A 15,738-nucleotide genomic window follows, 5' to 3' on the forward strand; every position below is an offset into this window, starting at 1 on the left:
TATGTTTGCTGTACAAGAATGCATTTAGCATGTCTTAGGAGATGGTCATTTGTGGCACTATGTAGCGCTATCTGTTATGGGTGGCTCTCCCTTTAATATCGTGCCTTAATTGTACGCGGGAGTCACCCGGTACTACGAGCCCCACTTCCTCAAGAATCAACCAGTTGGGAACTCCGTGCAGCGTCTGCGACCGATAGCGTCTCAAAACGCTACAGCTGTCACAAACAAAGAATGCGAGAACGCTTCCCTTACCACCGGTACCACTGTACGGTTTTTATCGCTCTTAGACTGCCCTATCCCCGGAAAGAGCCCTGGAAACAATTAGACGCTCACAAGAGAATCGCGGTTAGTTCACAAAGAAAGCTGAACGCGTTAAAACACACTGTAGAACGCCTGTATGCTGGTCGACAAAGCAGCGCCAATAAGCGCCAACTCCATTCTGCCGATGAGTGGGAGTGAGAAGATCGAATGACCAGATTTCACGAAATTACACAACACCATAGATTGCAGAGGCCTGCATTCCCACCACCACACCCAAAATTAAGCAAAAACCAGTCCGTAGAGGGGCGGCAGTTACAGACGAGATCCGATCGGAGTCCAGCTATTATGCACCTAATAGATCCAGATTTATACACGACGGACAAGTGCAGACATTGCAACTCTAGAGCCACCCTGGAGCATATCCCATGGGAATGTATATATGGCTGTAATATAGGATAACGGTGATGCAGCCTCAAACAGCGACAGCCTCCGCGCGCGCTGGGAGTCTGCGTTGCTCAGGTCGGACCTGCAGCACCAACTCTGGGCCGTCCAGCGAGCCAAGGAAGCCGCCAAGGGCTAACAACCATTGGCCAAAACCTAGGCGGAGTCCAGGCCCACCCCACCAAATCGCAGGGCACTGAATAAAGTTATTTGATTGAATTAAAGAAAACCTACATAAAATCTGAACATATAATGTCGGCTCACTGGCATACCTCTAGATCACGCGGACATCTTAACGAAATAGTGCATTGTATTCACCGGGGGCTGAATTGACAAAGATCTTCCCTCGTAAGTGATGCTTAATTCCCATTGGCTCGCCACCTTCGTTAATGATATGTCCGACATCACGGTTGGCTGACATCCGCTCTTACAGCTTTACCGCTCGAACTTTCTGTGAATACGGGCCACGTGTGCACCCACTGGCACATGCCGAATGGCTACTCTAAAGAAAATCGAGTAAATCAATGAATACGGGCCCGTATTCTTCGGTTTACTCGATTTTCTTTAGAGTAGCCATTCGGCATGTGCCAGTGGGTGCAGGTATATTCTTGGTTAGTCCTCCAGAATGGGTTTGTGGCACTGTGACATGAAACGCATAGAATTCTTAAATGCACCTAGACGTGAAACTTAGGAGACGGAAGAGCCCGCCACAGTGTACCATCGCTATAGACATGTCCCAGCTTATCCTCACTGCAAAGGATCGGCCTTGCTGGGCTACAGCACTCAGTCTTACACCAAACGACTGCATACTTCCAAGAAGAAGCCTATTAAGAAGAGAAACTTTTAACCTAATCTAGGAACCTCTCCGGAAAAGCCACTCGGGTCACCTTTCATTACATGCACTTTTTTTTAAATAATAAACGTCTTTATGTCTCTCGCTAGATAGGTGTCATACTTCTCTGTGCATATCTATCTTATCGCCATTCTTCCTTCGACAAGCACCATATATCGCCTTCGTGACATTGCTGCGAATACATCTCACACTGTGCGTGTGCCAGGTACAGTGTTTGCGTTTAGGCAGAGCTTTTTAATGGTGCACTGCATAGAACTTTGCACGAGCTTGCGCACTTCATCGTAAGCGTCACCGTTAGTTGTGTAGGATTTAATACATACAGCTTCACACTGATTCTAACATACGCGTTCGATTAGTGTAAGGTATTTATTAGTCTACTATTTCGGCCACCAACCTTGTGCTTTTCGATGGCCTTGAGGACAGACACAGGGCCAGAGGGCACCATGACGATTACAGTGGCGCCAACCTCGAAACAAGTGCCGTAGAGCCAGAGGCCGGATACGTGAGTGAAAGGGGCAGTGCCAAGCATCCTATCATTGGCCGTGAGAAGGCGCACTCCTTCGTCTCTAAAAAAGAAATTGAAACACCATATGGCACAATGCTCTTTCATACTGCATTACTGTTTTGAATTGTCAGTCTGTACTACAGTTTCTTTCGATGGCGCTGTTGATGACAGTGACAGCGCGCACATTCTCCGCCATGCACAGACTGCAAATATGTGGGTGACGCGAAGCAGTTCGTCCCTGCATGTCGGTGCATCAGCAATGAAAGAAGGAGACTACATGACAACTCGCGTACCTGAGGACTGCCACATACATGTGTGGAATATCTATTGTCCGCCTAAGTACCTGTCACAGAGTTGCATGCCCGCGCTCCTCTCAAGATGGCCGCCATTGCCGCAGCAGCAGCAACGCCGCTTGAACGGCGATGAGGGAGAGCGCTCCCCATTGTCCCCGAACCCGCCCGACGGGTTGATCACGTGGGTCGCCTGAGCGCGACGGAGGGACGACGTGGCTCGGTGAGCGGCAGAGCAGCTTGGAGGACGAAGGAGTGGGGTCGTGCACCGGGAGACAGCTGAAGATGTGGTCGGCAGGCTGAAACCTCCAGGCCGAAGTCTTCGCCGTTCGACCGACAGACGGTGCAAGTCCGTCAGGATCTTCGGCAGCGAGGTACCAGCAGCCCGACGCTCTTCAGATCGGGATCTCGGCAAGCACGCCCCAGATAAGCCTCGTCTTCCGGGCCGCTCTCAGAACTTTCCGCCGGACTCGCGTTTCTAATCGCGTTTAATCTTTCATTTGTCTATCCATCGCGTGTTAATTCGTTTATCTTCTGTTAGTGTAGTGCTTGCCGTATTTATTGTCGCGTGTATTTTTCGTTTGTGTCGCGTATTTTATTTGTATTTCACGAGTGTTAATGGTTCCCACGTGGTGGGCTTAGTGTCGCGCGAGTGGCGTCAGGGCGTGTGTTGTGTGACCCGCACGCCTTCCGCGTGCTAGGACTCACTACTGGAAGTTTGCATGTTTTCTTTCCATTATGTCTCGGGCATGATTTTATTGTATTAAATTGAGTGTGTGTGTTGTACGACGTCGCCTCCCGTCTCATGCCTCTGGTTCACAGTCGATCAGGCGTGGACCTTATCGCCGGTCAGCAGCCGAACCATCACTAAACGCACGCGGGGTGGGTTTGTTGTCGCCCCATCCCCTCCGGACCGGAGAGTGCGAACTACCCCACCATCAATCTTTGACAGTACCAAGGATAATAAGAAAATAGGCTTCGAGCATTCTGCTTGCATTTATACGTTACTCTCAGTAGATTAGCTCGTGGCGACACATTTTGTTACACGAAAGGAGGCTCTCAGCCAGAAAAATCACTGGCAGCAAAAGGAAGACGAACACTGCCTGAATCAATAAAATTACCACCATGATCATTACTTCGTCATAATTTGGACTGAAATAACTTTAGCTTCTAATTGCTAAAGCTTATGTGGACAGTGCACACACGGACTGCGCTGCTAGTTGAGCACGCGCCGAGCTCCTTGGAGAGAAATTCTCATTTCATTTTGTCGGAGAGATGGTTCAGGTATAGTGTATTCTTTTCCGTAGCATTCTCAGCGTGCCATCTGGACCAACCCGCAGCAGCAGGATACACCTACGCGCACTTACGACTAGCGCGATCTTCACATGCCGCGTCTACCGGACAGGTGTGATCGTATATAGCACTGTATTCGTACGAATGTTGTCTGAAACACTGATTGGGTGAAATTAAGCGGACGGGATCGTCACTGTAGACTGCGTGCAATATATGAGGGGACATAGCCCTCTTAATTACCAACGGTAACCGCTTCGCTAAACGAAGGACCGTCCTAATCACCTCCTAGCTCACACCTTCAGCTACGAAATGACAGACCATGGACTAGTCCTACCTGTGGGAGCCGCACTTCGAAAGACCTTTTTAACTTTTCTGCGGGACGTTGTTCTCAACGAGGTACTTTAATACTGCATGTGCACAGCCGGTCTGAAGCGCGTGACTAGACGCCAGACGTGCGCTCCAGACCGGCCGTGGTGTGTGTGTGTGTGTTAAGTGTCGTATGTCCGGTCTATCATTTCATTTATTATTGCATTCGCCTAGAGTTGAAGAGTAGCATGTTAAACTCACCACCAGGCAAGTCGCTATAGTTTTCATTAAAAATCCTCCTCTCTATCTCTCTGTTGGCCATCTCCATAAAAGGATGGTAGTTCCCTAATTCCGTTCCTAATATCGAGCCAACAAGCCCAAACTGCTGTTCTAGTTTGCTCCCATTTCCACCCAAATGCTAGAGCTTGGACTGATTGCTTGACATAGCTGAAAAGGAAAAACAAACAAAAAAAACGAAAAAAAACGGCGTGATAATAAAGCTTACAAAGGACATGCAAACTACGCAAGTATGACTCATGCATCACAATGGCATGTAAAGAGTTTTGTCGTTAAGAAACAATATGTGTAAGTCGAAAGTTTCAGTGGCTTATAACGCAAGCTTCAGAACACTCGACAAGGATTTAAACTACGGCCACTTGAATGCCAAGGACGCGCTGATTCCACGTTCAAGAAATTTGATCCATTCCTCATTTTCCCCCGTTTTTACAGATTGTATACGCCTGTATGTTTACAGCGTCTGTACGGTGTTTCGCGCGTGCTATAAAGTGTGTTGCACTGCTTTTAATGCAGCATTAGATTAAATAACTTATGCGCTTTTGGAAAATGGTATAATTTCTCTCGCTCTCACACGCACACACGGGGAAAAATAGAGAAGAGAGGTACATCCAGCCAAATAAAATTATTCTTGTTGAGACAGTGGTCGCATGCTGTGTTCCAACTGAGATTCGATACTTAGTCGAAGAAACTAGAAAAAACAGAACACAAGGAGCGCCTAGATTTCCCCTTGTGCCTTTCAATTCTCTTCTAGGTCATAGCATAGTGCAGGTCGCCATCCCGGCAGCTTTGAGGCCATCAGGTGGCACACGAGGGTTTTTCGGCCAGTTACCGACTATTAAGATCGCGTACTTCGGGACGCCCAAGGTTAACCGAATGCTGACCGTTCAACGTGTTCGATCACGTAGTTGATGGGGATGCGCGTTCGATGATACGGTAGGGTCCTTCATATTTGGGCAGTAGTTTTGAAGAGAGACCAGGGGCAGCGGAAGGAACCTAGAGCCACACAAGCGCTGCAAGAAGGAAGGTGGGCGCTGAAGTGGTGCCACCGCGAGTGCTCTTCTGACGCTTTTGGTCACTGGAGGTAAAGGCCCGCAAGAGATCGCGGCATTCTTGAGCATGTCTGGCTGTGACAGAAATGGGCGCACGTTCAGATGCATCCGGCCGGTATGGTAGACTTGGGTAGATGGTGTGCGACGGGTGCCGACCGTACAGCAAGAAAAAAGGTGAAAAGCCGGTGGTGTTCTGAGTAGCGGTGTTGTACGAGTCGGCTACGAAGGGCAGAATGACGTCCCAACGTGTGTGGTCGGAGCTGACGTACATTGCATGCATGTCGCCGAGCGTACGGCTGAAGCGTTCTGTAAGGCCACTGGTTTGAGGATGGTATGCCACAGTTGTGCGATGAACAATGTGGCACTCTTCAAGAATTGATTCAACTACTTCGGACAGGAAGACACGTCAGCGATCACTGAGAAGTTACTGAGGTGGCCCGTGACGCAGGCTGAATCGACAAACACGAAGGAGGCAATATTGCGCGCTGTAGCTGCCGGGAGGGCGGCAGTTTCGGCATATCGTGTGAGGTGGTCAACTGTCTCAATGGCCCAGCGGTTTCCAGACGATCTCAGGGGGAAGGGGCCCATACAACTCTATGACATACAACCTCAACCTTGCCCTACTTGGCCCAAACGGCCAAGTAGCGCAAGGTACAGGTTGCAGAACGGCTGGAGAGAGGTGGGATGAATATTTCTTGTGCTGACAATCAGGGCAAGAGCGAACGAACTTCTGAACGCAGCTGTACATTCCTCGCCATTAGTACCGCTGTCGAAGGCACTGGTAAGTTTTGAAAATTCCCGAGTGTGCGCACTGTGGATCGGCGTGGAAAGCTGCGCATATTTTGGAACGCAGACTGCGAGGTACTACTAACAACCACTGGCGCCTGTCGGGGTTATAATTGCGTCGGTGAAGCAGTTTGTGGCGAATGGCGAAATGGTGAGTTTGACGACGCAACGTGCGAGTGGTTGGTTGTGCTGTTGAACCAGAAAGCAAGCCTAACATATAAGGGAGGCAATCCAATGGCCCTTGCGCCGCTCAGAAGTGATGGCGGTAAGATCGAGCGAAGAAACGGCAAAGTGGCATAGTGAGCAGCAGGCATTGTCGTCAGGCAAGAGGGAGCGCGAGAGGGATTTGGCGTCAGAATGCTGGCGTCACCTGCGGTAGAGCAAGCGGATATTGTAGTCCTGCAGGCGAAATGCCCATCTTTCAAGGACGACTGCCAACATAGGACACGGTGGTCCATGACATCAAAATGGACGGCCATTCAAATAAGACCGGAACTTAGTAAGAGCCCAGATGACAGCCAGGCATACTTTTTGTCTAATTAGTCTGAGCTTTTGTAAGCGTGCTACTTCTATAAGCCATGACGTATTCAGGAAACCCTTGTTTGCGCTGGGCAAGAACAGTCGAGATGCCGATGCCAGAACAGAGATGCCGATGCCAGCACCACCGGCATCTCTGCACACTTCGGTAGCGGCTGTCGGGTTGTAATGCCGCAAAATTGGCGGACACGTTAGCAAATGACGTAGTTTTGTGAAGGCCTCATCACACTCGGACGACCACGAAGTGAGGGCCCGTTGCTCCTAAATAGCATCATCAGGGGCGATATGATGGCAGCGAAATTGCGAATGAAGCACATGAAGTAGGATCACAGACCTATGGAAGTGCGCACTTTGAAGGACGTTGGCTTAAGGAATTCGGTGACGGCCCGAAGTTTCGCTCGATCGAGGAGAATTCCATCCTTGGGTACGACGTAACCTGGAATTGTCAGCTGCCGAGCTGCAAATCGACGGTTCTTTAGGTTTAGTTGTGGTCCAGCGGTTGTTAAAGACGTCAAAACACACCGGAGCCGTTGAAGATGCGTGGTGAAATCAGAAGCAAAAACAACAACGTACATAACTTGCACGTCTTTGATCGCTTCTACATGTTCAGGACATTCCCCTCGGATAAGCATCACAGCGTATGGGAACGGGTTGCAAACGAAAATGGTGCGGGAGCCCTGTGTGATGTCCACTGTCGCAAAAGGTAGCAGCAGACTTTTCCAAGTGAGAAAGCAGTCAGATGGAGACACTAGTCCAACAGCGTCAGAGATTCAGCTGCAGTAGATGGGCACAGCCGTTCACGCGTTCGGAGGAAGTGGGTGTCGGCTTGGACAAGTAGTTTCCTCGAAAGTGAAAAATCGTCAGTGAGCGGCAAATCTAACATCGGCGAGATTTGTATTTCGGCCTGAGCGTAATTGATAACGGCGTTATGGCGCGAGAGAAAATCCCAGCTGAGGATAACGTCACGAGAGCACGAGGAAAGGATGATGAATTCTATGGTGTACAGAACGTCGTCAATTACAACGCAAGCCGTGCAAGCCGCTAAGGGTTGAATATGCTGAGCACTGGCTGTGCGGAGAGACAGCGCAGAAAGGGGCGTCGTGACTTTCCGAAGTAAGTGCCAAACTTAGCGTCCATAACACATACGGCGGCTCCTCTATCCACGAGTGCTTATGCGTGAGCACCGTCAACAAACACTTCGATTACGTTCGAGGGAGTGCGTTCAGGACTTTCACATTTCGATGGAGTCGCAGCCCTTGCCTCTTGGGCTGCGACGATTAGTTTTCTTCCTCTCTAGGTACGGGGCGAGGTCGCATCGGCTACAGCGAGCGACGGCGTGGAGACCATGAACGGCGGGTAGCTGGCGCCAGGCGCAATATCGATGACATAGCCGAAGGGGGGTCGTAATATGGACGGCTGCACTGGCTTGTCAAGGGTGGTGCGGCGCTAGGCGGCGGCACACGATTCAAACAACTTGCGACGCGACCGGCGTAGCCACATGTAAAGCAGTTGTAACATGTGAAGCAGGTGTATTTTGGCCGGTTGTCGGGGGTACGCCACCGGTTTGCTAGGGCAGGTGCCACCCATGTCACATGAGCTGCTGCTGATATGACTGCATGGCGGGCTGCAATCGGGGCCTAGCCACGACGTCGGCATAATGGAGAGGCATACTTGGAGAGAGTGGTCAGGTCCTCGCGACGAGTTCAGTGTAGCTGAGTGGTGCAACCGCAGGGATCTGTTGGAGCGGCGCAACGACTTCAGCGGGATAGAGTAGGAGGCGTCTGCTGGGATGCGTCTTCAGGCATGGTTGGGCGCAGGGTACGGGATCAAATTTCCAGGATTGACGTTGTGGGCCGAAGCACTCTCCACCACTTGTAAAGGTGCTTATTAGTGAGCAGCGTTTGGGCGGGCCGTCATAGCAGGGCACGGTTTCTCAGCGCGAGCAGCGCTGGAGAGATTGACCCACTAGAAAGGCGCTGGAGAGCATGACCCACAATAGCGTTCCTCTTCTTCGCTGCAAGGGTTTTGAGGTCGAGGACTTTCCTTTAACGCGAAAAAGATCAACAGTCGAAAATGTCACGTCAGCACTCATTTGAAACGCTGCGGAAGTACTCCATTAGGGACTACAGTCGAACGCCTCTACAGCAAGATGACCTGTGTAACGAAGAATTACTTAGGTCCCGGTCGAATTATTATTAGCAATGAACACCGGGTAGCGATGCCGCAACTGTCCTCCACACTGTTCCGGAAATCACTCAATTCGTACAATGCCTATTCTAACGCATTAATGGATGCGATGCCTGACGAATACCTCACTGTTAATGACGGCATGATGTAATCGCAACTGACGACCAACGACGTCTTGAAAGTCATCTAGGGTGCAAAGGACGTGAATGTCAATGATGGTTACAGTGGAGAAGATCCTGTACACAACCAAAGAATGTTTATGGCAAGGGAGGTGATAGCGACAATCGATGATTTCAGCTTTTTAGTTTGCGTAGCTCCTGAGTATCACCATGGAGTATCATACTGTGAACCTCGGTGCCATAAGGTTAGCTGGAGTCGCACATTCTGTCAAAAGTGCGATAAAAAAAAACTGCGGCTTGCCTCACTTAGCCTTTACTGAATTCATCTTAAATAAAGGTTTTCTGCTGTTGAAGGCGTCTATAGACTGCTTTATTTTGAGCAGTACAGCACGCGAAGGTGGGGCCTTCTTACGACGACGTGACCTGTATAGCGCACTTCGTTATAAAGCTGTTTGACTGTATTCACAAATCGCGACCTTATCCAGACGTTTGAAAAATGGTAATATATGTTGTGAAGAATTTTTTTACAAGCGACCTAGCTTCAATTTACTGACACCATGCACGAGTTTGAAGTTGGTTGTGCCTTTTTATTATATTGGCCTCATGTTAAATACTTTTTTAAGAGTCATCCACTACTTGTTTAATCTTTTTTATCTGTCCTTTAATAGGCCTACATTCTTTTTTACCACACAATTTCAATCAGTAAATAGCGCCTCAGTGCATTTAGACATGCAGTGCAGCAGCAGGAAGCAAGTATTTAATGATAGTTTTCCACTTGACTCCCGAACTGATCCTCCTACACCTGGGCCATGAAGGATGCCGTATAGTGAATGGATCTACGTAAACTTTAACCCTGATGTTTCTTTAAAACTTACAGTAAAATAAAAATAGAGTTTTTTTCAGCCCAATTGGTATGCGAACGCTACGGCTGGGTCCAGTGCCACAACCGTACGATCAACAGCACACTGTCTTGAACTCTACAGACCACTGCGGCTGGTAAACTTGTGACCATGTGTTAGCGATAGTTCAATTCGGCTTTTGTGGCATACCTTAGTTTCTCTGGAGCCAGGTTAACATGCGCCGTTTTAGAGCGCAGTTCTTAGGCGCCCGTTCCTGCGCTGGGCGTCGGCGTAACCGAGCGAATGAGCAGCAGCGAAGGAAGGAAGAGCAAACGCAGAGCGCCGCGGCGGATGAAAGACGTGAGGAGGAAATCGGAGGAGGAGGGTGCAGCAGAACTATGAGGCGGAAGTAGAGGACCAGGGTGTGGCGAAAGCGTGAGAAGAAAAGCGTAGCGCGGCGACGATGGCTACGAGATCGGGCCAGAGTAGCGCGAGTCGTCTGGGAGGTCTGGGCGCGGCGGCTGCTGTGAATCGCACCACGTGTCACCCGCGCGCTGCCTTCCGCGATCTCCTGATTAGCGAGGCAGTCACGTCACACATCGCTCCGTTTGCAACGTACCGCACGAGACAGATTGTCAGCGCAAAGCAATATAAAGCGAGATGAAAACACGTATAGAGCTGGGCTCAAATGTCCCATTAGGGAGTATCGTAATCATCGGTGATTTTTTTTAGACAGAAATATACATTCTCCACACAACCGGGAGTTTACTTAAATATAGCTGTCTCACGTAAATTACTCCTATTTAGCACTGGGTACAAAAAATGAGTCCGTCCTAAGCAAATTGTTATTAACGCAGAAAATAATGCTACGTGCTATTGCTAGTCTCCAGTACAACTTACACACGGAACGCTTATTTGTTAAGTTAAATATTCCTAAATTAAATGAGAAATACAAAACCAGACTTTTCTGTTAATTCTGCTTAGAGAATAAACAGACTTGTAACTGCACACGAGGGCATAGCTTACTTTAAAGAAGATGTGTCTGCCATCTCCGGGCGGTGGAATGTATCATTATCGAGAAGAAACTATGGATTTCAAATGCATCATTTCACTCTGACAAGGCTTCTTAAGGGGGTTGCGGGTCTGAAAATTTACTTTCGAACCATTGCACGGATATATGTATAAATATTTATAGGTTTATGTATCTTAAGTAAACATTCTAAATTCCATCAATACAGATCAAATAGAATATAATTAATGGCTTTCATAAGGACCAATTAGGCATGTCACCTTAGCAAAGCTCATTTCAGAACTAATGAAGACACAAAAACAACTGGGTTCTAGTTCAGGATAAGGCCAGTCGCGTGTTTTTTTGTTACCTTTCCGTAACAATATCATCATATTGAGGCTAAGCTAAATTTTATTTCGTAGCCAATATATGTCAGATATGTAATAATTTTTGATGTTAATAAAAGTTAGAAATATATATATATATATATATATATATATATATATATATATATATATAATATAAATATAAATTTATATAAATATAAGAAGTACCTACTCTTGTTCCTGACAAAATTTTAGCACAGAAACTACTTTGAAAGCAGCTTTCATTCGTCCAAAAACTGCAAACTGAGAAAAATGAGCTCAAAAATTTCAGACCACGCTATTCTATCTAAATATCAAAAATTATTAAAGTGCCCTGCTGACAGGTTTAAAAAAATTAAATTATGGGGTTTTACGTGCCAAAACCACTTTCTGATTATGAGGCACGCAGTAGTGGAGGACTCCGGAAATTTGGACCACCTGGGGTTCTTTAACGTGCACCTAAATTTAAGTACACGGGTGTTTTCGCATTGCTGATAGGTTTGACCATCCTCTTCAATTTAAACCTGCTCTGCGGCAATGAACTTTCACTCGTCTTCGCATTTTTTTCGTATTTAGAGCCGTGCAGCGCCCTTGTCTGCACTCTTACACAAGGGCGCCGCAGCCAGATTAATGCCTTCCATTTTTTCAGTTTTTACTTTGTGGTATGCTGTACTATCGATAGCTCTCCTATGATTAGAATACGCGATAAGCAAATTTTCTAACGCGGGCATTTATTCTGTTTGGTTTCTTCCCCACTCTGCGGCCGCACATTGAATACAGTGTTCTTCCCGTCACCGTCACGAAAAGATTTAATTATCTTTCTTTCCCAGGCACAGGTTGCAACCAAAAATAAGCAAGCCGCATCACATCCGCAAGCGAAAAGGCACGCTTACCCAGACGCAAGGAGCTGAGCGATGAAATTTCGGTGCGACACCATGACACCTTTTGGCAGTCCCGTCGTGCCGCTCGAATACATGATCGCCAGCACACCTCGGGGGTCAATGCCAGCAGCCGAATAGCCGCTAGGTGATCCCTTGAGCTCCGAGAAGCGGATCATGCCTTCGTACTGACCTAATGTTACCAGCGTCTGCACAATGGTTAAGACACGACGGCAAAGTGTTGGGAAATTGTTGAAGGGAAGTGTGCTCGCCGGCCAATTTCTGTAAGAGCAAGCACGCAAGACCATGAAGCTTAATTAGCCAAATTAGTTGATAAATCTGCGTATGGTTGATTCTGGCGCCAAAAAATGTACGTTGACAAGTGACTACAACTTTTTTGCAAAGAACCTTTCCCGTTCCTGACAGCTACTTTGTTTTAAACTGAGAACTTCAGTAAGACATCCACCCCTTCAAATTTTCAATGATTGACTATAGTAGAATACAGAGGGAAATTGGTAAAAAAAATTTTCATGGTCAGTTGGGCTTCACATCCACAAAATTGACACCAAGAGCTTTCTTTTTTTAAAATTTCGGAATGAAACGTTATGTTTTAAAGGGCGTTCCCTTTAAACTGTAAAATGGTTTCGATCTATTTACAGTTTCTTACGTCGCTTGTTCAGCTCACAAAGCTGTGCAGCGCTGAAGTAAAACCAACGAATATACTGCGGCTAGCAGATTACAGAAAGTATAGACTAAACAGCCTTTCATATTAAGAAAAGGAAGAAAAAAAGAAAAACCTTGACTGTTGGCACATCTTCACAAGCAGCCTTTGTCTTTTCCGCATTTGCGTCATCACAAAAGACGAGTGTGGGGCCCGAGTCCGCGAACTGGTACTGCACTTCGCCTGTATAGAGAAGAAAAAAAATACGAAAAAAGGTAATGGCAAAACTGTGCCGCACAGTACCGTGCTGACGTATTGAAATAGTATCAATACTACTACAAGGAAACATGTAGACGGTCACATAAAAGAGAAAGAAAAGCAGGATAGCATGTTTCTCCTGAAAGGAACCCCAAATATTAGAATGCTGAATGTCCAAGAAGAATGGGATGTCCATCGTGTCACGTGACCGGCGATACGAAATGTCCAATCACGACTGAATGTCTAACGAAACAGAATGTCCAACTACAAAAGCGAATGCTTCGGTCTTAGACTGGTTGGAGTACCCATAATCCGGAAGCACTCGTTCACACAGAAATCGAGCAGTCAGTGCAGGTCACAGAGACGCCTTTGCCAGGTTTCGAGGAAAGTGAGAATCTGCACACGTACACTAAGTGTACACAACGTGTAATTATTTAGTATACATTGGCCGCGCCTCCAGAACGCTGATATTTGATGGTGACTCCATGACAATGGGCTGGCAGAATATTCGGGTATTTGTACAGGAAAAACATTGATTCACAGCGGAGGAGAAGAACCAGGAAGCTTAACAGAAAGCACGTGACTAGTATAGTAAGTAACATGGCAACAAAGAACGTCAATTGCAAAGTCAGAAAGGTGGAGACAATCTCATGGGTGGTGCGAACAGAAAATAAACCTGCTATGAGTAACTGCCCTCCTCGCATGTTGTGATGTTTGTGGCGCACGGACGTGTTTTGCCAGGGCTCGGTTGCGGCGACGAAAACATACGTTTTTTTCTTCCTCTTTTGAGCTTGATTCTGTTTATTTGCTGATTTTTCAGCCTCTAAATGGTAATTGGCTAGTTTTCGTTTCCTTTTCTTTTTTTCCTTTTTTCGTGTGCGCGGGTATATTTGGTTTTGCAGGATAGTCAGAGCGTCCTTTCGCGCCACGTGCTTGAACACGTGCAACAGTGTCAAACGTTTAGTCTTTATAGCCTTTAACTAGAAGTTTGGAAGTGTCAAGACTATTAGATATTAGTGGTTTTAGCGTGTGCGTGCGCGTGCGCGTTTGCATTGGTATGGAATCTTGTTTTGGTAGGACCATGAGAGCGTGGCTGCGTGTTTGAACACCTACGAACACGTATCACATTTCAAGTATGTGCGACATTTATTTCTTCTAAAACACTGGTGATGATTATTTTGCGGGATTTTAAGGATTTAGATTCTGTGCGTATCGGCCTTTCCTAGAAGGCACGGGCTCTGCAAGCTTCGGTGTTTGCCTTAAAGAAAACTAAGGGCAACACATGGCAAGAAAGACGATAAAGCGTGCAGTGTACGGGGGGTCCCTCAAGGTTGACGAGGAGACGGATGAGAATGGAGAGGAAATTGAGTCAATCGGCAGAGACTGATGCCGATGCTAGGCTAAAAAAATGGAGGATTTCCAGGATGAGCTTGTGAAACAATTCGAAGAGCTAAAGGATGACCTAAATATGGAGTGTGATGCATGGATTACGGAGTAAAAAAGACTTCAAGCAACCGAGGAAAAGCTGAACAGGGCCGACATCGTGAACGAGTATGGTCGTGACAATGGAACGCAGGCTCCCGACATGACAAGGCCGGGAGTGTCAGTAAAGCATGTGGAATGCGTGCAACGTGGGAAGGGGGTAGCTGGAAAGAGCAGCGCCTACCTTGAGGCGGCCACGAAGGAAAAGCAGGAACGCAAGGGTCAATGCCCCTTGTCATGTTCGAATAACGCGGAAAAAGATGACAAAGGGAAGCAGGGAGAGGCCTCGCAGTAGGAGAAAGTGAAAGGGTGATTATCGGTGCGCGACTCAAACCGGTGTATGTGCTCAGAAGCAATTGTGGGGAGGGTGAAAATTGACAAAAGACTGGCAGTAGTGACATTTTCAGGGTGGACATTGGGCGCTGTCATGTAGAGAGCAAAAGCAAAGCTCGCGGAAAATGCCCACGGACGCAACCTTGTCGTAGTAGCAGGTGGGCTAAATGACGTCCTAAGCAGAAAACAGATAGGATTAGCCCACCGCTTGGCGAAAGGGGTAGGCGACTTGTGCGAGCTGTCCCCTCAGGTGCAGATCATTGCGTGCTCGGTGCTGGGGGTGCCTGTACAGAAAATAAAATTTCGAAGTTGTAGAAGTAAACAGGGAAGTGAGAAGGTGTGGTGGTTTTCAACGAGACGGCATCCACTTCAATCGCAGTCTTGGAGAAGAAGTGGGCTGGTGACTTGCTGGTCACGCGGTCACTTTTGTGGGAGGCCCACGGGCGGTCAGGAGGCCAATGTAGGTAGGAATGAAGAAGGTCCCTTAAAAGAACCCCAGAATAGCATCGCCGTCAATAGCGGAAAAAGGAGGAAAACAACAAAGAGCTCGCCATGCAATAGGCTGCATAAACATGCAGGGCGGCAGAAGAAAGGAAAGGTAGTCAAGTGTTCGACGAAAATTCGTCTGGCGGGGAAACATAATGGTGCCAAAAAACGTGCACTCGCAAAGAATAAAATAAAAATAAAAATAAAGAACTGACGTTTCGGGCCCCGTACGGGTCCCTTGATCACAACGAAGATGTAAGCATGAGCGCGCGGCTATTTATGGGTCAATTTATTATTATTTAAGTCAATCCTTTTCAGTCTAAAACCAAATAAGTCCCTATGAATTGATGATATCTCAATATTAGAGCTGTACAGAACTTTCGAAGCAATAAAAGATGTATGTGCTACCATTTATTTTAAACAATATTATTACCACTGGTAACCTTCCCGGTAATCTGAAAAATGCGCTGGTCATTTCTCTTTTTAAAAGTGGCACACGCAAC

General features: G+C 47.4%; 1 protein-coding gene across 1 annotated transcript in view; it reads right to left on the reverse strand.

Moving 5' to 3' along the window:
• LOC135907868 (probable 4-coumarate--CoA ligase 1) overlaps nt 1-15,738 on the reverse strand; it is a 92,028-nt gene that overhangs the window by 24,840 nt on the left and 51,450 nt on the right. The window contains exons 3-5 of the mRNA XM_065439629.1: nt 12,813-12,919; nt 12,031-12,224; nt 1,950-2,121 (exon numbers count right to left, since the gene is read on the reverse strand). Coding sequence (XP_065295701.1) covers nt 1,950-2,121; nt 12,031-12,224; nt 12,813-12,919 — 473 coding nt within the window. The remainder of the gene's footprint in view (nt 1-1,949; nt 2,122-12,030; nt 12,225-12,812; nt 12,920-15,738) is intronic.

The sequence above is a fragment of the Dermacentor albipictus genome, chromosome 1 (assembly GCF_038994185.2).
Source record: "Dermacentor albipictus isolate Rhodes 1998 colony chromosome 1, USDA_Dalb.pri_finalv2, whole genome shotgun sequence".
NCBI classification, from domain to species: Eukaryota; Metazoa; Arthropoda; class Arachnida; order Ixodida; family Ixodidae; genus Dermacentor; species Dermacentor albipictus.